This window comes from Diospyros lotus, chromosome 15 (genome assembly GCF_014633365.1).
Source record: "Diospyros lotus cultivar Yz01 chromosome 15, ASM1463336v1, whole genome shotgun sequence".
NCBI lineage: Eukaryota > Viridiplantae > Streptophyta > Magnoliopsida > Ericales > Ebenaceae > Diospyros > Diospyros lotus.
This window is the reverse complement of record NC_068352.1, coordinates 24,162,853-24,188,860: the sequence shown is the minus strand read 5'-3', so window position 1 is coordinate 24,188,860 and position 26,008 is coordinate 24,162,853. Positions and strand designations below refer to the sequence as shown.

At 35.5% G+C, this 26,008-nt stretch overlaps 1 protein-coding gene and 1 non-coding gene across 4 annotated transcripts; both read right to left on the bottom strand.

The window, feature by feature from the left end:
• Positions 1-207: 207 nt before the first annotated feature.
• On the bottom strand, positions 208-23,588 carry LOC127791931 (protein STRUBBELIG-RECEPTOR FAMILY 3-like). Of its 3 annotated transcripts, XM_052322121.1 has the most exons (10): positions 23,146-23,585; positions 22,284-22,413; positions 22,117-22,188; positions 21,925-21,990; positions 21,695-21,766; positions 21,535-21,606; positions 21,385-21,450; positions 21,201-21,266; positions 18,581-18,648; positions 208-521 (listed from the first exon to the last, which is right to left on the bottom strand). In XM_052322121.1, exons 1-10 carry the CDS (start codon positions 23,258-23,260, stop codon positions 343-345), a joined length of 906 nt encoding a protein of 301 aa, XP_052178081.1. In that variant the 5' UTR covers positions 23,261-23,585; the 3' UTR covers positions 208-342. The 3 variants fall into 3 exon arrangements, with proteins under 3 accessions (XP_052178081.1, XP_052178080.1, XP_052178082.1); XM_052322120.1 differs by lacking the exon at positions 208-521 and having other exon boundaries at positions 17,994-18,648; positions 23,146-23,584; XM_052322122.1 differs by lacking the exons at positions 208-521; positions 22,284-22,413 and having other exon boundaries at positions 17,994-18,648; positions 23,146-23,588.
• Positions 9,391-9,496, bottom strand: LOC127792717 (small nucleolar RNA R71). The gene has a single exon (XR_008021189.1). It is a non-coding gene; the product is annotated as a small nucleolar RNA R71 (small nucleolar RNA).
• Positions 23,589-26,008: the final 2,420 nt, after the last annotated feature.

Sequence of the window (26,008 nt, the reverse complement as noted above, 5' to 3'; positions counted from 1 at the left end):
TGGAAGTTACCACAGGGGTAGGGGACGGGGGTAGGGATAGCGGCAGGGGCAGGGGCAGAGGTAGAGGTCGAGGTAGAGGTCGAGGCAGCGACAGGGGCTGGGTAGGTTGGAGATTTGGGTTTTTATCTCTCTCAATTGAGTTTTTATCTCACCACCTTCGTTAGAGATTTGGGTTTCTATCTCATCACCTCCTTTGGAGATTTGGGTTTTTATCTCACCGCCTAAGTTGGAGATTTGGGTTTTTATCTCACCGTTTCCTTTGGAGATTAAAGTCGGGACCTGCTGAGCTAACTCTACCATATCTTTCATTTTACAGCTCAACTTACGGCCCTCTGCTTCTAGTCAATTCCCTGACATGAAAAGCGAAATTGCTAATACCAAAATTACAAGTGATAACACCACCCCAGCAGTTGCTATCCAAACTACCCTATTGGTAGTTTTTTTGCATCTTTTGGCCTTTGATTCCTCACATGGTCCATCAGCCTCTCCCCATGGTGGCCAAGGAAATGGTGGGGCTGGAGGTGATGGTGGCCTAGAAAATGGTGGGGGTGGAGGTAATGCAGCAATAGTAGTACTGTTGAATGGATTCCCATCTTTTCTGCAAGACAAAAATAAAATTGGAAATTACGAGTATAAAATAACAAATTTAGATTGATCCCTTAGGTGTCCCCTCTGCAGATCCTAAAAAGTTTGCGAAGACCCAAAAGATGAGAACACTTAATTGATTTGTATATCAGATATGACTTGAAGCAACAGCTTCAATTAGTGCTTTAGAAACCTATACAGGGTAGGTATGTGGACAGTGATGATAAAATTAAAAATGAAAGAAAAAATCTGCACTCCATTCAAATTTCTGTGGCATTAGGAATTGACGGACCTATACATTAAAATTAGATGCAGGCTTTAAATTTTAATAATATAATAAAGCCTGCATCTAATCACACATGATTTTAATAATATAATAAAGCCTGCATCTATATGGTTTTAAATTTCTCTTTTGAAAGAAGAAGAAGAGAGGGTAAACTCACATGATTTCTTAGTTTTGAATTATTATTTACTGAAAGAATAACAGTAAGATGGATTTTGGAATAGTTTACCTCTTAGAGGTGTAGGTGTGTGTCTAAGCACTCGAATGGGAGCAAAAATTCACTCTATTTAGTTTTAGGGAATACGTGAGTGAAGACTCTTATTAGCTTATTTTTATATAATTATTTAATTTTAAGTTACTCATACTTGAGATGGTCTAAAAATTAGGTTTAACAAGTCAATCCTTGACTCATATTCATGGAGAGTAAAAATGTTAATATAAAAAAGTCATGACTTCAGAGTGTAGATCCTTCCAACTTACTAGACGACTTCATTAACTGAAACAACTCAAATATTTTAGGATTTCTCAATAGTAATATAAAAGGTTTTCCATACATTTCACATTTCATATTTCTTCAATAGCCAAGACTGAAACATAAAATGGTATTTAGGGTTGGCAATGGTTTAGTTTGATTTTGAATTTTGTCAAAATCATAATCACGCCACTACTAAAACCAAAACCAAATCATTACCCGTTGGTTTTAAAAATTAAAAATCATAATCAAATCATTCGGTTTCAGTTTTAATCATGATTTTTTTAGTTTGATCCATACCAACGAATAAAAACAAACTCTTGCAAATAGTATTCATAAAATTTTTGATAACTCCACAACAAATAAAGACAAAACTCTAATAAAGTTACATTCTTCTTACATAAAGTTACAAATTAACTTCAAACTTCTTAAATATAATTATTTGATTGAACAAAATAAAATAATTTCAGACTAAATTTTATTTTTATTTATTAATTACTTTATAAATATTAAATATTTTATATATTTGTAATGCATCAGTTATCCACACATTCGGTTTGAGTTTTGATTTGGATTTAGTGAAAACTATAATCAAATCATACCCATTGAAACAGTGTTCAATTTTTTTCCAAACTAAACCATTACCCAGTCAAATGATTTTTAACCACGTTGAGTAATTAGATTTCGATTCGATTTTCTATGATTTCGATTGCAATTGCCATTTCTAATATTAAAACACCAATCTACAATAAAAAGGTAAAACACTTATACTCATGTTCTGGACACATTCTGCTGTAACAAATACGTACACTGAGCTCCCAATTAACATTAGCCACCAGGAACCTGGTTGACGAGGTAAGTCATTTCTCAGAACAATCTTCCAAATTTCAATCAAATGCTTGAGGAGAAATAGAAAATCTATCAAAAACTTATCATATATATTTATTCCTGTAGGTTTTATACAACCTGATTTCTCGGCCAAACACAGATTAAGCGCGATACACAGTAAACCAAAGTTTAAACAGAAAAGTATAAATGCAAGACACAGCGATATACGTGTTCGGATCAATAGATCCTACTCACGGCAGAGGCTTCGCCTCTAGTTAATCCACTAGATCTCAAGTTTACAAACGATTACAAGACCATGAACAGTAAAATAGAAACAGTATTGCAATACAACTGAAAAACAGAAACGAAAATAACAAGATCAAGGTAGATCTGTTCTATATCGATCTCACGATCAAGGCAAAGATCTGTTCTATCAGTTTACAACCTCTCACGCCTCAGGCGTTCCAAAAATAAATAGAGATTTAAGCAATAGTCGTTCTTACCGTCAGATCTTACCATGGAAGCAACCAAAGAATCGAATGAAACATAGATCAGAACGAAGGATTCACGAATGGTGTCTCGCTTCAAGAATCGCTGACTTAGGGTTTTCAGAGAGAGAGCACAAGACAAAATATCAGAGAGTTCTGGAAATTGGGGCATCGAGCTGCTCTTTTATAGCAACGCCAATCATGGGCTAAACAAAAATGGACTCGGCCAGCAGCACACAAGGCAACATGAATGGGCTCGACCCATATAACACAACAGCCCAAATAACATGCAGCTGATATATATTGATAACATATATATATATATAACAGCATATAATGAGACATTAATATTTAAATGAAACAAGTATAATAAAATACATCTCAGCAACATGTAATAGCATGCCAGAAATCTGATAAAAAAACATTTTGAATCACATAATATCAACAATTCCAGTGACTCAAAGAGAAGCTGTAAAAGCCTGATTGAAATTTCTTGGTAGACCATGTCATAAGCATCTGGCATGGTCTTAATATTGGTAAACTACACACATAATGAGATGTAAGCCATAACAAAATGGTATTAGATAACATATTTTAATCAATTAGGAGAATATGAACGGTGACATTAGATCACTAAGACCAAGTGAGCTATTCTATTTGCAATGCAATTTTCCAGCAAAGCACGGAGCAAAAATGAATAAAAACAGTAAACTATAAAGGTACTGGCTAGTGTACAAGCATCTGTCACTTATCTCCAAGCATGTAACTGCTTATCCTTTATTATGAGGTACTTTTCATAAGTACACCCACTACAATAACGAAATTTTCAAAAAGAATAAATTATCAAACATTTACACCAACCTCATATGTTAAAAGTATGCACAAAAAGAAGAAATAAGCCAAAATTTTAGAGCTGAGGCTCTTACTTGAAATTGGGAATGCACAGCAACTTATCAGGTATAGGCCCATTAAACAGATTATTCTCTATGTTCCTGTTCAAAAGAAAGGGAAAAGAAAATGTCAGTCAAGAAACTATGGGTTGGCAGTATCTGACCCTACCAACAAATTAGTTATACAATTATTTTTCTTGGAACATAAGCATTCCACGAAAGTGTCATGGTTGAGAAGAGTATAAATCTTTGAGTGTAAGATCTTGCAGAACATCAAGAGTCCCAGAAAACTGATTATTCTGTAAATGACTATCAAGTCAATTACAATGTTAGTTTCATTCACACAGATGGAATGGGTGTAAAGTAGGTGCATGAGTGAGATAAATTACTCACAGAGTGGTCAGAGATAACAAATTCTCCAGTGAGGGTGGGAGTTGCCCGCTCAAAATGTTGCTAAATAAATCTCTCCATCAAGATCAATAGTCTTAAGAATTACCAACAATTGGGGAAGTAAAACGTGACGGTAGACATTTGCCAAAAAAATAAAACTTTATAGATTGAACAACCCTATAAGGCCCTGAAAGGCGTCAGGTATTTCTCCTGATTGCCATCAAGAGACCTGAAACATGAAAAGAAATATTGTCAGCGAACCAACCTCTTTGCAACAAGCAACCTTGATAAAATATATAGAGAAAAGAGGGAGAAAACCTACATAGCGAACAGTTGAGTTAGAGACGACAAAGAACTTGGGATGCTTCCACTTAGCTCATTATCTGAAAGGAAACTGCCAAAGGTAAAGGCTATTATATGTTCTGCATAAATGGATAGAAAATGCTAAGGAAAATTAAGATCATAAATAACATGAAGTACAAAATGAAACAAATCCAACATAATATAATATGGCATTACGTACAGGGTCTGCAACGTCACTGGAAGATTGGAAGGAATGCTACCCCCAATGTTGTTGTTGCCCAGTTGTCTGCAACAAATAATAGCAAAAGCATTGGGATGGCATTAATAGAGAAATTAAAGTGCATGCATGCACACGCATCATTCTGTGTGTGTGTGTATGAGAGAGAGAGAGTTGCAACATACATTTCTTCGATAGAAGAAAATGAGCTTAAGCAGTCGCCTAGCTCTCCTCCCAAATTTGCATCAATAAGAATTCTGAAAAATTGTACAATTGTATGAGGATTGAAAGTTGACAATATATTGTGGACAAAATTAGGGGCGGAGTAAGAAATTTTAAGCAGGGTTGGTAAAAATAAAATAATATTAAAAATTTTAAATTATTTAATTTAATTTTTAATTATTAAATTATTTTTTAAATTTTATGACAATTTTTCAAAAATTAATTTAAATGTTAACCGATATAAATGTTAATTTAATTTTATTTTTCATCCATTTAAATTATTTTATATATTTAGAATTTAAATAAATATATTTAATTGATGAAAACAATATCTTGGAAAAGACCTTCATTTCTCTCAACTCATTTCTTATTATTACAGCTTAATAAATTTTACACACAGTAAAAAAAAAAAAAAAAAAATCTAATTCACCTACTCAATGCTGATGTCTGTCGAACACGATTGATCCAAGTTCATTGACATTTTCTTTTGGGATATAAACAAAATCATCGAGGATGCTCGGATCTAATTCTGGAATAGGGTTGGTTTCTGGGTGAAATCGATTTTGAACATTTTGAAGGTTTGCATAAGAGTCTGCAAACTTCTTCAAAAATGCTAGATAAACTTGTAGATTGTTAACCTAAAAATCACATATAATTAGTAAATTAAGTCCAAAAACTCAAAAAGATTAAGGATTTAGGGTTCATCATACCTGCTGTTGGAGGGAAAAAATTTTAGATACACAGTCGTAAATCGGATCTTAAATCTTAGCTTGAGTTTCATACAAGATTGTAGCAATAGTCTCATTACGATCTCTTACCGGAAGATGAGTAAGGAAATTGAAGGCATTTCTAGCGCAAAAACCTTGTGAATACCTTCAAAATCAGTAGTTCCTGCTTCATTGCAGAAATAAGGGGCAAAGATGCACCATTTGATACATCTTCTTCTCAAGTACTTGCAGGCACTGCATAGAAAACCCAATATTGACATGATCTTCTAGTTGTTTCTAAAGAAAAGGAGAAAGGATAAACTGAAGAACTCCTGGAACCTAGAAACGCACACAGACGAATCGAAAACCCCCAAACTCATTCTAATTTCCAAATTTTCTCAATTTCTACCCCAACAATATTCCTTTGAAAGATTGAGGTGATTCATGGTCTCTTTCGGGTTATAAGCCCATTTTACTAAAATTTTGAGAAATTGTTCACGAAATACAATCAATCGAGTTTCTACGCAAAACCCTAAACCATCACAACAAATCCCAATCAATTCATGACTTGCTCGTGAACTCACTATATGTACAATCAATCGGGTTACTATTCAACGATCATACTTGAAAGAATCGTCGCCGGTCATCACAACCATCATTTTCCAACAATCCAAGGCCACTACTCGAATAACGCATATATACATAAACACCTCACGAATCTATGCTAAAAGTAAAGCTAATAAAACTAAAAAGCTTACCTTGTTGTAGTTCGGGATTAATTTCATGGTGATAATATGATCGGATTCATGATCCAACGATCAGATTTTGCAAAATAGGTGATTTACAGAGCTTTCGTAAAAGAAATAGAGAAGGAGGAAAACAAACAAGAGAGAAGAAGAAGAAGAAGAAGAAGAAGAAGAAGAAGAAGAAAACATGTGGGTGAGTGAAATCTGGAAACATGTGGGCAAGTGAAATTTGGAGACATGCTGCAGAGAAACACGGAGACGCCCCGCACTTCAATTGATTATGATTTGCTTTTTGAATTAGGGGAATATTATTTGGACAAAAGTTTGAATGTTTAAATAATATTTTTATTCAAAATAATATTTGGACACAAGTTTGAATTTTTAACCCGAAGTCAGACAGGAAAAAGTTTCCTGGCTTTGGGGCCCACCACATAAAGCCCACTTGCACCTATATTTTATTCATTTATTTTTAATTTTTTTGGTTTTAACATTTATGGGAGTACCAGTTGGGTTCATGCTGCAGGCTAGTGGGGTGGGAGAGGAGAGGGAGCCACGTGTGAGAAGATGGGATATGCGTCAGGTGTAAATTTGTAGGGCACAGCTCAGCGTCAAGCAAGAAGAATGGTGGGCAATTACAGCTAGTGCTGAGGAAAAAATTAAAAAAAAAATAAATGATATATATATATATATATACAGTAACAATTTTTCAAATTGAAAGGTTGGCAATTACAACCCCTGGTGGCTCGGTATTCAGAAAAAAATTAAAAAAATAATAAAATACATATATACTAGAAGGATTTTTGAAATTGAAAGGTGGGTAATTGCCCACCCTTGGTTGGGCGTAGCTCCGCCCCTGGACAAAATCATATCTCAAGATGCAATAGTAGAAGGGTGATAAGGGAAAATATCCTTGGGTCAAAAATTACTTCAAGGCCCCAGAAATATAGCCATCAGTAATAGTGCCACGTGTTCACTAATAAGATACTTCACTGACATCAGCTTGCTCGAGTCATGAGGAGACACGTGGCGAGCGTGTATCAACACACTAGCTGGCTTGTTACTCGATGAGGATTCTCTAGAGTCCTTGAGATCAATCATCCCACCGAAGATCTTGGAGATGTGAACTACCCTGAACTCCTCGGAAGCGATTATGGAATCCATATCGGTAAGATCCCAGTAATTTGAAAGAGGATCTTTTCTTGAGCATAAAAATAAAAGGGAGACGACCAACAACAGGTAAGAGGGCTCTTTCTTCTCTCTCTCTCTCCATTCTAAATACGACACTTTCTTGAAAAAGATATTCTGGTAATCTGACTTGAGCATTGGAGTGATTCCGGGGGAGTAAGTCCCCGATTCCATTGCAGGTCCTTAAACTGAGGCAGACAAAGGTGATCGGTTACCACACCATCATCAATTGGCGCCCACCGTGGGGCCGAGGCATTTTTTTTTTTTGGGTCTGTCTGTCCAATAAGACTTGCTGTGACGTTTGAGTTATTTTTTCCATTTTGATGGCAACAAGAAGGCAACAATCTTGGGCTACTAGTGGTAACCCCGCCCTGGAGCTAAGCTAGAATAATCCTCTAAGGAGCCCACAGGGGAGGACTGTAGTCCAGATGGCCCTCCTCTCCCGCCTGATCGAATCATGCTTTTGGAGAATCAGGTTCAACGCCTGACGGAGTCGGTCACTGGCTTCCTGGATCACCAACACCAGCAAGGTCATCATTCCTTAGCCAACGCGGTCGGGGGGACGAACACGAGGAGGCCGCAGAGTCTTCTAGCGTGTCGCATGTGCAGCAACAGGAGAGGAGGTTGCGTCAATTGGAATAAGAGATTGTGGCATTGAAGCCGAAGCTGGGCGAGCCTCAAGGGACGATGGTGAGTCAGCCGCTTAGTCCGGAGATCATGGTTGCCTCAGGGGACGATGGTGAGTCAGCGTGTAGCATGCGCAGCAGCAGAATCACGAAGGGAGTGAAAAGCTTACCTTAAATTAACTGTTTTTAGTGTTTATATGCTTACATGCTGTTAAAGTAATACCTGCTGCAAAATAATTTAATTTAGCCAAAAAAAAGTTAATAAAATCAAACCCCAAATTAAATTTCAACCGTACAAATTTATTTACACAATCTACTCAACTTACCTGTATAATTAAACTTTAATTAAATCACATTTCTTTCATTTTTCTTCAAATTTTCTTCTCCATTTTCCAGCTCTTGCGCACTGCTTCATCTCCATCTATTTCTTCACTGCTCACTGTAAATTTTCCTTAGTCGAATGCTGCTGGAATCTGGAGTTAAAATAGCAAAAAGAGAAGCCGCCAAAAGCTGTAATGTGGCATCTCAATTTAGCCCACCACCTTACCCAAAATGGTGTCGTTTTGGGCAAGGTTTTGGCAGAAAATTCAGCCAAAATCCTTCCAGCTCGCACGCAAGCCCCATGATTCAATCCCGCGACCTGCTACATAACCCTCATGCGTGCCACCATCCGCGCTGCCTGTTCCCTCAACATATATACACACATCATTATATTTAAGGTAACTCTCTGCCACTTCCAGAATTTACACTTATCCCCCATAACTTCCAAAATTCCACATACATACTCCACAAAATAATATCTCTCAAACCCCAAATTTCTAACAATTACTTTTATACCCCAAGTTTTCCAACAATTAATTACCCATCACTCTAACATAAAATAAATAAATAAATATTTCCCTTAAACTCATACATATTCAATAATTACCATAAATATAATAATTAACAATTACCTTAATTATAATTATTAACAATTCCCTATTTAAATTGCTAAATATTTCCTTTTTCCCAATTACTTTGACAATTATTAACTGTTTCCAATCAAATTAATAATCATTAATTATTCCCAAATTAGTAGGATGTTACAGATTGCTACATGATTTTGCCATGTCAGTCCCAGTTGGAGCTTAAGCCAGCATACTAAGACCAGCAGTCAATGCCAATAACTTTGAGATCAAACCAGGACTCATTCAGATGGTTCAGCAAGGGCAGTTTGGTGGAAATTCAACTAAAGATCCTAATGCACACTTAACAAACTTTTAGAGATATGTGACACCATCAAAATAAACGACGCCAGTGAGAATGCAATCAGACTGAGCCTGTTTCCTTTTTCGTTGAGAGATAAAGCTAAGGTGTGGTTGAATTCCAAAGCTCCAAATTCATTTACTACATGGACAGCCGTATCACAAGCATTCTTGAGTAAGTATTTTTCACCAAGTAAGACTGTTAAACTTATGAATGATATTACTAGTTGTGTTTAATTTATGGTGAATCTTTATATGAGCTATGGGAAAGGTGTAAGGAATTGCAAAGACGGTGTCCATACCATGGTCTTCCTGATTGGTTGATTGTGCAGACAATCTATAATGGTCTATCTCATTCAGTTAGAATCACTATAGATGTTGTCGTAGGGGGTGCACAATGGGTAAGTCTACAGATGATGCTTACGAGCTGCTTGAAGAAATGGCTTCCAACAATTATCAATGGCCTACTGAGAGAGGAATGCCTAAGAAAGCCTCAGGTATGTATGAAGTTGATGGCATCAATATGTTAAACGCTAAGGTAGATAATCTTGTAAAAATGTTTAGTAAGTTGGGGAATGTTAATGTTGTTTATTCTAATTTCAATTCTGCCAGTAATTGTGATTGGTATGAGAATGCTCACTTGGGTTCTAATTGTATGCAGGCTGAGGAAGATCAATATATTTCGAATTCTAACAAGCATAACTAGCAAAATAACCCATATTCTAACAGCTATAATACAGGTTGAAGAAATCACCCCAATTTTTCTTGGAGGGATCAGGGCGACAGTAGCAGTTCTAGATCTAACAATCCTCCTGGTTTCCAACTGAGACCTCAAGGAATGATGCAGTAGCAACAAGAAATCAAGTCGTCTTGGGAGTTGGTAATTGAAAAGTTAGCAAATGCCACTATAGATAGATTTGAAAAGCTGGAGGCAAAAGTAGACCAAATGGCTAGTTTCAATAGAAATCTAGAAGTTCAATTGGGGTAGCTATCAAATGCCATAAATTCGAGAGATCAAGGTAAATTGTCTAGCAAAACTAAGGTGAATCCAAGAGATGAAGTGTAATGCCCCAAGAGCCCAGAGAAGAGTAGTATATATCGAGGATAACTAAGGAAAGAAATAACACCAGCTGGATACCTTTTGGATCGAATGCAGGCAAGGAACTCCCAAGTTAAGCGTGCTTAACCTGGGGAAATCCAAGGATGGGTAACCCCCCTAAGAAGTCCGTGTAGGCCTATCAGGGTAAGTTGTCCGGTCCTTCCTATTGCTCGATACGGGATGTTACAGGTGGTATCTGTAATGCCCCGTTTTCCCAAGTGAGCATTACCTCGAGATTTCAGGAATATTTTTTTTTTAATATTATATACAACATAAGTCTCTCGATATACCTACTCTTATCATAATCGTTTCCCGACAATCCTGATCGTACCTTCTTAGCATATCAAAATTTAAGAATTAATAGATTAAGACAAGTAATATCAATCACATCAGCGGAAGCAAGATCGAAACCTCAATAATATTTAACCGACAATTCCTTTTACAATAACTAAATCGATGTTTCACATGAAAATATCAAAATATTACATAACCTCTGAACATCGTAATCATGGACAAAAACCTACGAAAACTAAACATAGCCGCTACATCTCGATGATATTCTTTCCCTTGGCGCCACTGCATTCACCTGGAACGTTTAAATATTCCAAAGACATAGTCCAAATTAGATGTTGAATCATCTAAGTAAGAGTTCAAAAACATTTCCATGCAGATATGCAAAATCATATGCATAAAACCGATAAATCCTGACATGCCCAGCCTAAGAGAATCCCACACAGCATTTAGCCCTAACCGGGAAAAATGCAATCTCTCTAAAGGCGACACGACCACACCGATTCATTGGCAAACCAATCCTGCTTAAGAGAGACAACCTCGACATATGAACTCGGGAATCACCCCATTGTTATTGTTAGGCTTTAGGCTCCTACTCAAAAGCATTCCAAAACCCAACGCAACCCTAGCCCCAAGAGTGTCACATCAGCACTATCCTCGGAATCGACGTCACCTCGGCATTAATGCTATTGCTCAAAGGACCTGGGGTGGTGTCCACTCGCAGCCCCGCCACTTGAGCCAACAATCGGGGTGGTGTCCACTCTCAGCCCCGCCACTTGGGTCCCGTAGGGTGAAGTCCGTCTCAACCCCGTCCCAAGTAGGTCACCTAGCATTAATCCTAGGTACGCATCCCGAGTGCTGTCACTCTGGGCTACGTCACAGGTTACCAACCCACGTCCCACATGGACAACAAAAAACAAGCCAATGTCAAAAATCATTACATGCATAGCTTAAAATCAACATTTCGATGTATGAAATTTACCGTACGAAATTTAATGCATGTGTAAATAACCGTTTGGACAATCCATCACAATAAACCAAGCCACAGGGATGAACACTCACAGTAAACCATTCACATGTCACTTAAAGTCTTTTTGGGTAGAACCACTCACCTTTAGACGAAATTTCAAATTGACAAGCGCGGTTTGCCTCGATTTGCGTGCCCTCTTCTCTCTTTACACGAGTCACTTCACCTCAAGATGCAAGGTACCCTAATCACCCAATAATATAATTTTCTCCTTAATTTTCTCACATTTTCTTATTTTCTCCTATTTTTCTTCTCTAATAATTCAAAATAAATATCTACACAACTATTTTCTCAAATATTTTTACATAATAATTCGTAAAATAATTTTCTAAGAATTTTGGAAAAGAAATCAGAAATTACCTATATGGCACGCGCCTCCACGCGCGGGCGAGTGGGCTGGAAGCAAAGGCTGGCGCGTCGCAATCACGCGTCACCGTCTTCAACCTCGAGCCGGTCGCCTGCGGTTGCTCCGATGGCCACAAAATCAGTACCGTCTGAAAGCCCTTGAAGAATAGATCCTAACCCCGCCGGTTTTAGGCCGAAAGGACACCGGCAAGGCCGCCAAATGGCCGGTTATAGGTCGGCGGTGGTGGTCCGCCTCTAACCCTCGGCCGAACTCGAACAACCCTCAAAAGCTCACCAAAATGCTTCAAAACACTCCCAAAACGATCCTTGATGCCTAGAGACCAAAAGCCCTCTATCAAAGCTCCCAAAATCATCCAAAATCGAGGTCGATTTGTGCTTCAAATTCGGCCAAAAGCCCTCGGTATTTATAGGCAAAAACGACCCCCCACGTGGCCGATCTCCGGCCAAAACTTCTTCCCCACGCCTCCTAGACCACCCTAGGCCACTCCCTGACGTCCCTAGGCTGCCAAATGGCTGGATTTTTCAGCCAAATCCAGGGCCAAATTGGCCATCTATACATCGAATACTAGTCCTTGACACTCTCTATTGACTTTTTGGACATCGTTTATAAAAATTCGGTAATACGACCTAACTGGCAGCTGTATTTTTGCTGTACCGAAAACTGTTCTCGATCTCATTTCTTTCATCACCAAAAATCATAATTTATTCTATTCGGTGATACTATACCATTTTTCTTAATTATCTAGGGTCCGAGATACTCCCTCTGACTAATTCGGTCGTCCAAAACTGTGTTAGTGTGTCCTATAGTCTTATTTTTCCCACAATTCCATTTATGCCCTTTATCAAATATCATCTTTATCCTCAAATTATTCCCAGGTATTACAGTACCATAGCCGACTCCCGAGCCTCTGAGCGCGGTGGTGGGGCAAACCTTAGTGAGGAAACTAAGTCCCTAAGGGGGTGCGTGTAGGCACCTTAGGTGAATCCCACATCGGCTATGCAAGGGGGGAGATCTGGGACCAGTTGTAAGGTTGCATGACGAGGACGTCGTGTGCTCAAAGGGGGGAGAATGTAATGCCCCAAGAGTCCAGAGAAGAGTAGTATATATCGAGGATAAGGAAGGAAACAACACCAGCTGAATACCTTTGGGGCCGAATACAGGCAAAGAACTCCCAAGTTAAGCATGCTTGACCTGGGGAAATCCAAGGATGGGTGACCCCCCTGGGAAGTTCGTGTAGGCCATCAGGGTAAGTTGTTCCGGTCCTTCCTATCGCTCGATATGGGATGTTACATGAAGTCAATGCAGTAACATTGAGAAGTGGTAAGCAACTTGGTGAGGTAAGTAGCGAACATGTTACAGGGGATGTTAATAAAAAAAAATAATGTTGAGATTAGTGATGAGAATAAGTAAAATGAGATACCACCCCTAACACCACCTGTTAAACCTTATGTTCCTCCTATCACTTTTCCTCAAAGGCTTAAACAAAATAAGGTTGACAAACAGTTTGAAAATTTTCTTGAAGTTTTTAAGCAATTGCATATTAACATTCCATTTGTAGATGCTTTAGCACAAATTCCTACTTATGCAAAATTTTTGAAAGAAATTATGTCAGACAAGAGGAAGCTAGAGGATTATAAGACCATTGCCTTGACTGAAGAATGCAATGTTGTGATTCAGAAGAAGCTTCCACCAAACCTAAGAGATCCAGGGAGTTTTTCTATCCCTTGTACTATTGGTGATATTGATTTTTCTAAACCTTTGTGTGATTTAGGTGCAAGTGTTTCATTGATGCCTTTATCTGTGTATAGGAAACTTAAACTGAAGAAGATTCATCCAACTACCATTTCTTTACAGTTAACTGATCGGTCGGTGAAGTACCCATCGGGAATTCTAGAAAATGTGCTTATGAAGGTAAAAAAAAATTATTATTCTAGTTGATTTCATTACTCCAGATATGGATGAAGACATGGAAGTCCCTATCATTCTTAGACGTCCTTTCTTAGCCACAACATGAGCTGTTATCGATGTGAAAAATGGTAGGTTAACATTGAAAATGGGTGAAGAAGAGGTAGAGTTTGATCTATTTAAATCAGGTAAATACCCTTCTTTCATTGATCACGCGTTAAGAATAGATTCTGTTGATGAGCTAACTATAGAGGTTTTTTAGACAAAAATGCCTAAGGAACCTCTCGAGAATTGTTTAGTGTGTGCAGGAACAACAAGAGATGATAATGTGAAGATTGCACACAAGTAACGACTGCTTTGGAGAGTCCATGTGCCAAGTTTAAGCACAAAGGTAAGTATTTTGAAGAGTTAGGAAAAGGTAAGCCACTCCCTCCCCCTTTTAATGTGCAGGCACCAGTTCTTGAGTTGAAACCATTACCATTGCATCTCAGGTATGTGTTTTTAGGAGAAAATGATACTTTACCTGTGATTGTAAATGCTTCTTTATCTGATAATCAACTTGACAAACTGTTGCATGTCTTGAGATTGAGAAAGAATGCCATAGGATGGACAATTACTGACCTTATGGGGATTAGCCCTTCAGTGTGTGTACATAAAATATTAATGGAGGATAACCATAAACCTATCATTGAAAATCAGAGACGGTTAAATCCTAACATGAAAGAAGTAGTAAGGGCTAAAATTCTGAAATGGTTAGATGCAGGAATTGTTTATCCTATCTCTAATAGTGCATGGGTTAGTCCAGTGCAGATGGTACCTAAAAAGGGTGGGATGACTGTTGTGCATAACGAGAATAATGAATTAATTCCCATGGGAACAGTAACTAGTTGTAGAGTTTGCATAGATTATAGAAAACTGAATAATGCAACCCAGAAAGATTATTTTCCTTTACCTTTTCTTAATCAAATGCTTGAAAGAGTTGCTAGATATGACTATTATTGTTTTCTTGATGGTTATTCAGGGTATAACTAGATTTCAGTAGCCCTCGAAGACTAAGAGAAAACCACTTTTACTTGTCCATATGGCACTTTTGCATTTCGTATGATGCCTTTTGGATTATGCAATGCAACTGCTACATTCCAACATTGTATGATAGCTATTTTTTCTGATTTCGTTGAGCGGATTATGGAAATTTTCATGGATGATTTTTCTATTTTTGGCTCTTTTTTTTATGATTGTTTAGCTAACTTGTCTCAAGTTTTGCAGCGTTGTGAAGAAACCAATCTAGTTTTAAACTAGGAAAAATGTCATTTCATGGTACAAGAAGGCATTGTTTTAGGTCATAAAATTTCTACGAGGGGAATTGAGGTGGATAGGGCAAAAATTGATATTATTGAAAAACTGTCACCACCTACTAATATGAAGGGAGTTAAGAGTTTCCTTGGGCATGTAGGATTTTATTGACATTTCATCAAAGATTTTTCTAAAATTGCTAAACCTTTGTGTAACCTGTTGAATAAGGACGTTGTCTTTGATTTTGATACTGATTGTTTAAATGCTTTCAACAGGTTGAAAAATGAGTTGGTGTCGGCACCTATCATGGTGCTGCCAGATTAAAGCTTGCCATTCGAATTAATGTGTGATGCAAGTGATTTTGCTTTGGGAGCTATTCTTGGTCAAAGAAGAAACATGAAGTTGCATGTTACTTATTATGTTAGTAGAGTTTTAAATGATGTTTAGTTGAATTATGCAACTACTGAAAAAGAATTGCTTGCTATTGTGTTTGCTTTTGATAAATTTCGATCTTATCTTGTAGGTTCCAAGGTGATCGTGTATACGGACCATTCAACAATCAAGTACTTGTTGACCAAGAAAGATGCCAAACCACATTTCATCCGATGGGTTTTGTTGTTGCAAGAATTTGATATTATTGAATTATAATAACACTTTAGTATAGTAAAAATAATAAAATTCAAAATAAAAATATAAAAAACATATTTTTTATTTTAAAAATAAAATTAAGACTATTAATGTAATTTTAGTTTAGTGGCAAAAATTACGAGTCCCTTAAAATTCAGAAGTTTCGAGTTGAATTATTGTTATATAGGTTTTTTTTTATAATTTTAAAACTCGTGTTATGTAATTGTGGTTGAAATATTCTAATATTTATAAAAAAAAACTAAAACTAAAAATAAAAAAAGAAGTCTCTGATTGTGAACATGTGATGTGCCCCCCACATTTGATGCTTTATGAGAGGAGAAAAGATAAAGCGACTTGTTGGTGCCTAGAGTTAGCTAGTCAAAAACTGACACCTATGCAAAAGTAAATTCAATCAAAGAACAATTAATTATTTATCGTAATGTGTTTGTTGGATGAGTTCTACTACAGGGCCAGAAAGTCTCACCGAGAGGCTTACAGAATAGGATTGAAAATATCAAAATACCTTCGCCCAAAATACAAATTTGCAAGGGATGTCATTGCACAGCCCAGCCCTCGCACCTCTTCTCTGTCCCTTCTCCCATGGCCATGTGACCGTCGACAGCCGACCGTCGCGCCTTGCCTCGCCTCGTCGCCTTGCCACCAACATCGTCGCATCACCGTGTCCCACCTCGTCATCTCGCTGACCATAGCTGAATGCAGCGACAGTCAATGAGGCAAGGCGCTGCAAGGCGACGAGGCAAGGCGATCGCTCGACCATGGGAGAAGGGATAGAGGAGAGAGACGAGGGCTGGGCACACGGCCATTGGAGAAGGGAGAGAGGAGAGAGGCGAAGTTGGGCGAGGGCATTTAGGTCTTTTTGACCACATTCAGTAAACGCGTCGGGCAATGTAGAATAATTCGTGTTGGATTGTCATTTTAACTTTTTGCTGTTGATTATGATTGGTTCCTCATTTAGCCAATTAATACCATCATGGATTCTCCCATCCTTGTTAGATCTCTCAATCTCTTCATGACCTATGTTGCACAAAAATGATTCAGAGTAGTTATTTTTCTATTTTTGAAATATTTTTCATTCTCATTTTAAACTTTATTTATGTCTATTTTTTTAGTAGAATGTCTATTTCTGAGTTTTCATTTCGTATCAGAAACATTTCTCGTTTCTATTTTTGTGTAATTTAGCTCATGACACTACTTCTTAAATTTTTATAAAAATGTAAAAATAAAAACATAAATATTTAGTTCAAATCAATTCATTTCACGTTGCCAAATGTCTAATAATGCTCTTGTATTAATTTTGTAAATATTATGATTGTTAATTTTGTAAATTGATTATATCCTTTAAACTTTAATAATTTAATCTAAATATATGTTTTGAACTATAAAATTTACTTAATAACCTTTTTTTAAAAAAAAAACGATAACTCTATAAATAACGATATTAGGTAAATAGACGACACTCTTTTTACATTTTGAATAGTTGATTTAAATACCTCTTAACCTTTTATTTTATATCAAATCAATCTCTATTTTTTTTTAAAATAACTAGAACACCCTTATATCTATCTATCAACACTAATTAAACTGAATTAGGTAAACTAACTTTATTTCTTATATATCATTTAAGTATTAGGTTTAAGTGGTATCGTAGTCTTTTTAAAAAAGTAAAAATAAAAGGGATTATTTTGGAAAAAAACGAAAGTTCATGAGATCCAAAGTTTATGAATTACATAATCAATTTATTTAATGTCAGTAATAAAAGGGTATTGTGACTAATTTTAAAATATTTAAGTATTGATTAGATAAATTTTAAAATTTAGCACATATCCAAGCCAAATACTAAACATTGAGGAGATATATAGTGAAAATAATTGATTAAAAAGTGAAACAGATAGTTAATGTAAATTTAGTAGGTAGGAGGGGTGAAAAAGTGACATGAATTTTATGAAGTAAGAAATAATATAATTTCAGAACATGAGAATATTAATTAATATGCAATGAAGTCAAGTCAAGTCAAACATAGAGTGTAATTTATTTTAAATAATATAATATTAATTTTAAAATATATAACAACTTGACCTTTGAAAATGATTTATTTTGAATTCATTTATAAAGTTGACAATAAAATCTAATAATCCCAAAAATTCAAGTCAAAAGAAACGCCCTTTTCGAATACTCAGTTTAGGCAAGTCATTGTAATTAATAATTCTAAACATTTTAGGCTATTGCAATAGCTATTCATTGCGTGAATGTAACAACAGGGGTGGGGGACGGGGGTAGGGGCAGCGGCAGGGGTAGGGGTAGAGGTAGATGTCGAGGTAGAGGTCGAGGCAGCAGCAGGGGCTGGGTAGGTTGGAGATTTGGGTTTTTATCTCTCTCAATTGAGTTTTTATCTCACCACCTTCGTTGGAGATTTGGGTTTTTATCTCATCACCTCCTTTGGAGATTTGGGTTTTTATCTCACCGCCTAAGTTGGAGATTTGGGTTTTTATCTCACCGTTTCCTTTGGAGATTAAAGTCGGGACCTGCCGAGCTAACTCTAGCATTTCTTTCATTTTACCGCTCAACTTACGGCCCTCTTCTTTTAGCCGATTCCCTGATATGAAAAGCAAAATTGCTAATACCAAAATTACAAGTGATAACACCACCCCAGCAGTTGCTATCCAAACTACCCTATTGGTAGTTTTTTTGCATCTTTTGGCCTTTGATTCCTCACATGGTCCATCAGCCTCTCCCCATGGTGGCCAAAGAAATGGTGGGGCTGGAGGTGGTGTTGTCGAGGATGGTGGAGGTAATGCAGCAATAGTAGTACTGTTGAATGGATTCCCATCTTTTCTGCAAGACAAAAATAAAATTGGAAATTACGAGTATAAAATAACAAATTTAGATTGATCCCTTAGGTGTCCCCTCTGCAAATCCTAAAAGGTTTGCGAAGACCTAAAAGATGAGAACACTTAATTGATTTGTATATCAAATATCACTTGAAGCAACAGCTTCAATTAGTGCTTTAGAAACCTATATAGGGTAGGTATGTGGGCAGTGATGATAAAATTAAAAATGAAAGAAAAATCTGCACTCCATTCAAATTTCTGTGGCATTAGGAATGGACGGACCTATACATTAAAATTAGATGCAGGCTTTAAATTTTAATAATAATATAATAAAGCCTGCATCTAATCACACATGATTTTAATAATATAAAGCCTGCATCTATATGGTTTTAAATTTCTCTTTTGAAAGAAGAAGAAGAGAGGGTAAACTCACATGATTTCTTAGTTTTGAATTATTATTTACTGAAAGAATAACAGTAAGATGGATTTTGGAATAGTTTACCTCTTAGAGGTGTAGGTGTGTGTCTAAGCACTCGAACTGGAGCAAAAATTCACTCTATTTAGTTTTGGGGAATACTTGAGTGAAGACTCTTATTAGCTTATTTTTATATAATTATTTAATTTTAAGTTACTCATACTTGAGAAAGTCTAAAAATTAGGTTTAACAAGTCAATCCTTGACTCATATTTATATGGAGAGTAAAAATGTTAATATAAAAAAGTCAAGACTTCAGAGTGTAGATCCACCCAACTTACTAGGCGACTTCATTAACTGAAACAACTCAAATATTTTAAGATTTCTCAATTGTAATATAAAAGGTTTTCCATACATTTCACATTTCATATTTCTTCAATAGCCAAAATTGAAACATAAAATGGTATTTAGGGTTGGCAATGGTTTAGTTTGATTTTGATTTTTGTCAAAATCATAATCACGTCAAATTTAAACTATTAAAATCAAAACCAAATCATTACCCGTTGATTTTAAAAATTAAAAACCATAACCAAATCATTCGGTTTCAGTTTTAATCATGATTTTTTTAGTTTGATCCATACCAACAAATAAAGATAAACTCTTGCAAATAGTATTCATAAAATTTTTGATAACTCCACAACAAACAAAGACAAAACTCTAATAAAGTTACATTCTTTTTACATAAAGTTACAAATTAACTTCAAACTTCTTAAATATAATTATTCGATTGAACAAAATAAAATAATTTTAGACTAAATTTTATTTTTATTTATTAATTACTTTATAAATATTAAATATTTTATAGATTTGTAATGCATCAGTTACCCACACATTCGGTTTGAGTTTTGATTTGGATTTAGTGAAAACTATAATCAAATCATACCCATTGAAATAGTATTCGATTTTTTTCCAAACTAAACTATTATCCAGTCAAATGATTTTTAACCACGTTGACTAATTAGATTTCGATTCGATTTTCTATGATTTCGGTTGCAATTGCCATTTCTAATATTAAAACACCAATCTACAATAAAAAGGTAAAACACTTATACTCATGTTCTGGACACATTCTGCGGTAACAAATGAGCTCCCAATTAACATTAGCCACCAAGAACCTGGTTGACGAGGTAAGTCATTTCTCATAACAATCTTCCAAATTTCAATCAAATGCTTCAGGAGAAATAGAAAATCTATCAAAAACTTGTCATATATATTTATTCCAGTGACTCAGAGAGAAGCCATAAAAGCCTGATTGAAATTTCTTGGTAGACCATGTCATAAGCATCTGGCATGGTCTAAGCCATAACAAAATGGTATTAGATAACATATTTTAATCAACTAGGAGAATATGAACGGTGACATTAGATCACTAAGACCAAGTGAACCATTCTATTTGCAATGCAATTTTTCAGCAAAGCACGGAGCAAAAATGAATAAAAACAGTAAACTATAAAGGTACTGGCTAGTCTACCAATAATTAGTGCACATATTATGACACTGCATTCAACATAAAATAAACAACGTCTTTTTATCCATTAGACAATTGCATGTATGACCGGGTCTGTATGGTAGTGCCCAAAGTCTAACGTGTCTACCTGTTCTTTTATGACCACTTTACTTTTTTGGAACTCATTAACAGCACTCCAAAATTTGTCCATTCAGAAAATATGAAAGCTAGGAATCTCATATGTCATGAAGACTTCTACAAAATTGGTAAACAAAGATGAAGTGTTTTAACAAATGGTAAAATGATCTCCAGCTGGGTGGATCTAGAACTGTACGTCACAGATTTTGGGTGTGCTGAAAGTTTTTTTGAACTAATTTATTATTAAAAATTATTTTTTTATATTAAAAAAATTAATTTTTATGGGCTAGTCCAGTGCAGCTCACATGTAAATCCGTCACTGATCTCCAGGCATCTAACTACTTATCTTTTATTATGAGGTGCTTCCCATAAATACACCCACTACAAATAACGAAATTTTCAGATAAAATAGAATATCAAACATCTACACCAACCTCATATGTTAAAGTATGCAAAAAAAAAAGAAATAAGCCAAAATTTTAGAGTTGAGCTCTTACTTGAAATTGGGAATGCTCAACAACTTATCAGGTATAGGCCCATTGAACAAATTATTCTCTATGTTCCTGCTCAAAAAAAAGGGAAAAGAAAATATAGGTCAAGAAACTATGGGCTGGCAATATCTCACCCTACCAACTAATTAGCAAAAGCATTCCACGAAAGTGTCATGGTTGAGAAAAGTACAAATCTTTGAGTGCAAGATCTTGCAGATCATTAAGAGTCCCAGAAAGCTGATTATTCTGCAAATGACTGTCAAGTCAATTACAATGTTAGTTTCATTCACATAGATGGAATGGGTGCAAAGCAAGTGCATGAATGAGATAAATTACTCACAGAGTGGTCAGAGATGACAAATTCTCCATTGAGGGTGGGAGTTGCCCGCTCAAATTGTTGCTGGATAAATCTCTACATCAAGATCAATAGTCTTAGAATTACCAACAATTGGGGAAGTAAAACGGGATGGTAGACACTTGTCAAAGAAATAAAGCCTTACAGATTGAACAACCCTATAAGGCCCTGAAAGACGTCAGGTATTTTTCCAGTCAATTGATTGTCGTCGAGAGACCTGAAACATGAAAAGAAATATTGTCAGGGAACCAAGCTCTTTGCAACAAGCAACCTTGATAACATATATAGAGAAAATGTTAAGAAAAATCAAGATCATAAATAACCTGAAGTACAAAATGAAACAAATCCAACATAATATAATATGGCATTACGTACAGGGTCTCCAAGGTCACTGGAAGATTGGAAGGAATGCTACCCCCAATGTTGTTGTTGCTCAGTTGTCTGCAATAAATAATAGCAAAAGCATTGGGATGGCATTAATAGAGAAATTAAAGTGCATGCATGCACACGCATGATACTGTGTGTGTGTGTGTGTGTGAGAGAGAGAGAGAGAGAGTTGCAACATACATTTCTTTGATAGAAGAAAATGAGCTTAAGCAATCGCCTAGCTCTCCTCCCAAATTTGCATCAATAAGAATTCTGAAAAATTGTACAATTGTATGAGGATTGAAAGTTGACAATATATTGTCGACAAAATCATATCTCAAGATGCAATAGCAGAACGGTTTCCATACATTGAACTAATATCTGTATTGTTACATAGAACTCCTTGCCAAGACTCAGTGCATGGGTCTCCACCATTAGGAACCCATCCAGGAAGCGACGGGTATCCAAGTGCAGCATATAAACTATTAATTGCAGCAACTGATCCAGCATAGAAAATGAATCCAGTGAACAGTGATAGAGAAATTCCATAGGAAAAGAGGCAGCAATGGGAAAAATTTTAGTGAAGCATCAAAGATGCCGCAAGAAGGAATGTAGGAGGCAGTTAGGAGAAAGTTCCCAGAAAGGCAGATATAGTTTCGGGAAATTTGAAACATGAAAAAGAAAATGACAAGCCATTCTTTTCATTCTCAACGGAAAAAACAAGAGAAACAATGGAAGATTTAATACACCAGGTTTGTGAGAAAATTTCAGTAACTTACCAACTTTAAACTCCAATGGAGGGCATAAAGCAACAACCAGTTATACAATCCAAAAGTTGTAGAAAACGCACTCATAAACAAGAACAAATTCAAAAGCAAAAATGCTTTAGAGAGGGAATGGATCAGAATTTTAAGACTATCACTCAGGAGAAGTAGCCGAAGCAGGAAGACAATAATTCAAAGTAAATATTACACCATTCATTTAACGCCACCCCAGGAAAATAAAAATAGCCAAAAAAAAAAGAAAAAGAAATTACAGATCCAATTGAACTAAGAAAGCCTCTCTCTTACTGTGCATGAGCTTTCGGTAAATATTACACCATTCTTTTCAAAGTAAGTATTACACCATTCTTTTCTTTTTCTTTTTTTGTTTTTGTTTATTTTCTTCCCCTTCAATTTCTAATCAACCAACCAGCACAAGAAAGTAAGAAATACTTGAGTGAGTCCTTACCGTCGGCAGGATTAGTATATCCATGCAAAAGTCGTGCCGCATAAATAAATACAAACGCCGTAAAGACCTGTGCACAGCTCAGACAATTTATAGCAGATTTCTTGCTAGCCATCATTCAAACCCAGCCTCTCTCTTCAATTCCCTCTTTCCAACAGCAGTGAAGTTGGAACAAAACAAGCTACCTCTCATCACACGCCAACGGACCAACCTCCAATGATCTGAAAAACCAAACAAAAACAGAACTAATGTCAGTGATCTCATCATAGCTCTACTATTCACAAGCGGCACTCGCCTCGCAAAACCGAAATCCCTCGAAATTCAGCAGACAATAAACTAGAATTACATTCCAAGCAGGTACAAAGTAGGAGATAGAAAAAGGAAAAACAAGTCAAATCTGGGAACAGAAATGATCGTAAAAAGAGCTTGAACTTGGAGGAGGACGAAGACAGATTTATACGCTTATTTTCGTCTACAAATTTAGTATTTATTTATTTAATGGGTATAATTTGCGTCCCATTCACAATGCAGTGTGCATTTTGGATACTTTGAATTTTCAGCGTGAGCCCATCCCCTCGTACATGAAAGTGACACTTTCACATGTGTAGTTCACTATCAATTGATTGTAGCCTAGAAAAGATAAAATTCAAATTAAAACATGGCTGGATATTATTAGATTATAATAACGCTTTAGTATAGTAAAAAAAAATTAAGAAAATTAAAAATATAAAAAATATGTTTTTATTTTAAAAATAAAATTAAAACAATTAATGTAATTTTAATTCAGTGACAAAAATTAGAATCAAATTTACTATTCATTCATATTGTCTTATTCTCATGTACACTAAAGTGTTAAAATGACCCTTTTTTTGACAATATATAAAATATTGTTCTTCCATTTGATAATCTGAAAAAAATGTATAATTATGTTAGATTATCAAAATTATTATTTTTTATTAGTTAAATAAATAAATAAATAAAATTAAGTCCAAACTACACACTGATTTTTTTATCTAAATTAATGATCACAAGTGCAACATTGCATATTAATCACACTCTCTCACTCTCATTTTCATAAGATTGAATTAAAAAACAAAAATATGGGTCACACTCAAATTAATTTACACATTCGATGAAAATGACAGGGGCAACTGAGCACTCAGAAAACTTGACAATTTAGACAAAGACAGCTCACTTTGAGACACTGTTTTAACTAAGGTTGTTGGGTTCCATTCACAAAGCAGCATCCCATGCTACATGAAAATGACACTTGCACATGTAGTTCACTATCAATTAATTGTAGCCAATTAGGAAATAAAATTCAAATTAAAACATGGCATGATATTATTGGATTATAATCAAGCTTTAACATAGTAAAAAGAATAAAATTTAAATTAAAAATATAAAAACATGTTTTTTATTTTAAAAATAAAATTAAGACAATTAATGAGTCATCTCAAAAGATTTTCAAGTTTTTCAAGATCCATTACTTTTCTATCATGCATCTCAAAAGGAGAGATGGGTGAAAAGTGAGAAACGGATGGAATTTTGTTAGCAGCAAAGCCATTACCCATCAGTCATAGTTATAATGAGTCATCATGAGCCATTAGTACCATTACAATAATTAAAAAACTTTTCTAAAGAGAAGGTCTTTTACTCTGCACATGGTCTTATGGGAGCACGCAATGGATTTTTCAGTCGAATTTTTGAAAAATTCGATTAATACGCGTTTTATACTTTTTAGATTTAAAATATGCGAATTATTTCAAATATTTTAAAAATACGTAAGTATAATACTTTTAATAAAAATACAAAATAATTCACATATAATACGCGAATAATTCGACAAATTGCTAACAAGTCTTTCATTAACATTTTCATCAAGTTCCACGAGATTTTCAAGATCAATTACTTTTTTAACATGCATCTCAAAAGGAGATGTGGGTGAAAAGTGAGAAACTGATGGAATCTTGTTAGCAGCAAAGCCATTAGCCATTAGTCATAGTCATACGAGTCATCAGGAACCATTAGTGCCATTACAATAATTAAAAAACTTTTCTGATGAGGCAAGGTCTTTTTGCTTTGCACATGATCTTATGGGAGCAAGCAATTGATTTTTCAGTTGAATTTTTTAAAAATTCGGCTAATATGCGTTTTATACTTTTTAGATTTAAGATATGCAAATTATTTTAAATATTTTAAAAATATGTAAGTATAATACTTTTAATAAAAATAAAGAATAATTCACATATAATACCAAAAAAATTGGCAAATTGCTAACAAGGATCCAAACTACCCTATTGATAGTTTTTTTTGCACCTTTTGGCATTTGATTCCTCACATGGTCTATCAGCCTTTCCCCCTGGAGCTTTTCCAGAACATGGTGGCCGAGGAAATGATGGGGCTGGAGGTGATGGTGGCCCAAAAAATGGTGGGGGTGGAGGTGGTGTTGTTGGGGATGTGGGTGAAGGTAATGGAGCAATAGTAGCACTGTTGAATGGATTCCCATCTTTTCTGCAAGACAAAAATAAAATTGGAAATTATGAGTATAAAATAACAAATTTAGACTGATTAGTGCTTTAGAAACGGTAGGCCGTATGTGGACAGTGATGATAAAATTAAAAATCAAAGAAAAAATCTGCATTCCATTCAAATTTTTGTGGCATTAGGAATTAGGAATGGACGGACCTATATTTTAAATTTTGATAATATAATAAAGCCTGCATCTAATCTCACATGATTTTAATAATATAAAGCCTGCATCTATATGGTTTTAAATTTCTCTTTTGAAAGAAAAAGAAGAAGAGGGGGTAAACTCACATGATTTCTTAATTTTGAATTATTATTTACTGAAAGAATAACAGTA

Coding starts and splice junctions, on each gene's coding strand:
- LOC127791931 (XM_052322120.1), bottom strand. CDS start 23,260: ATGATGGCTAGCAAGAAATCTGCTATAAATTGTCTGAGCTGTGCACAG. Junction 22,414..23,145: donor ATATACTAATCCTGCCGACG/GTAAGGACTCAC, acceptor ATGCTGGATCAG/TTGCTGCAATTAATAGTTTA. Junction 22,189..22,283: donor AATACAGATATTAGTTCAAT/GTATGGAAACCG, acceptor ACAATTTTTCAG/AATTCTTATTGATGCAAATT.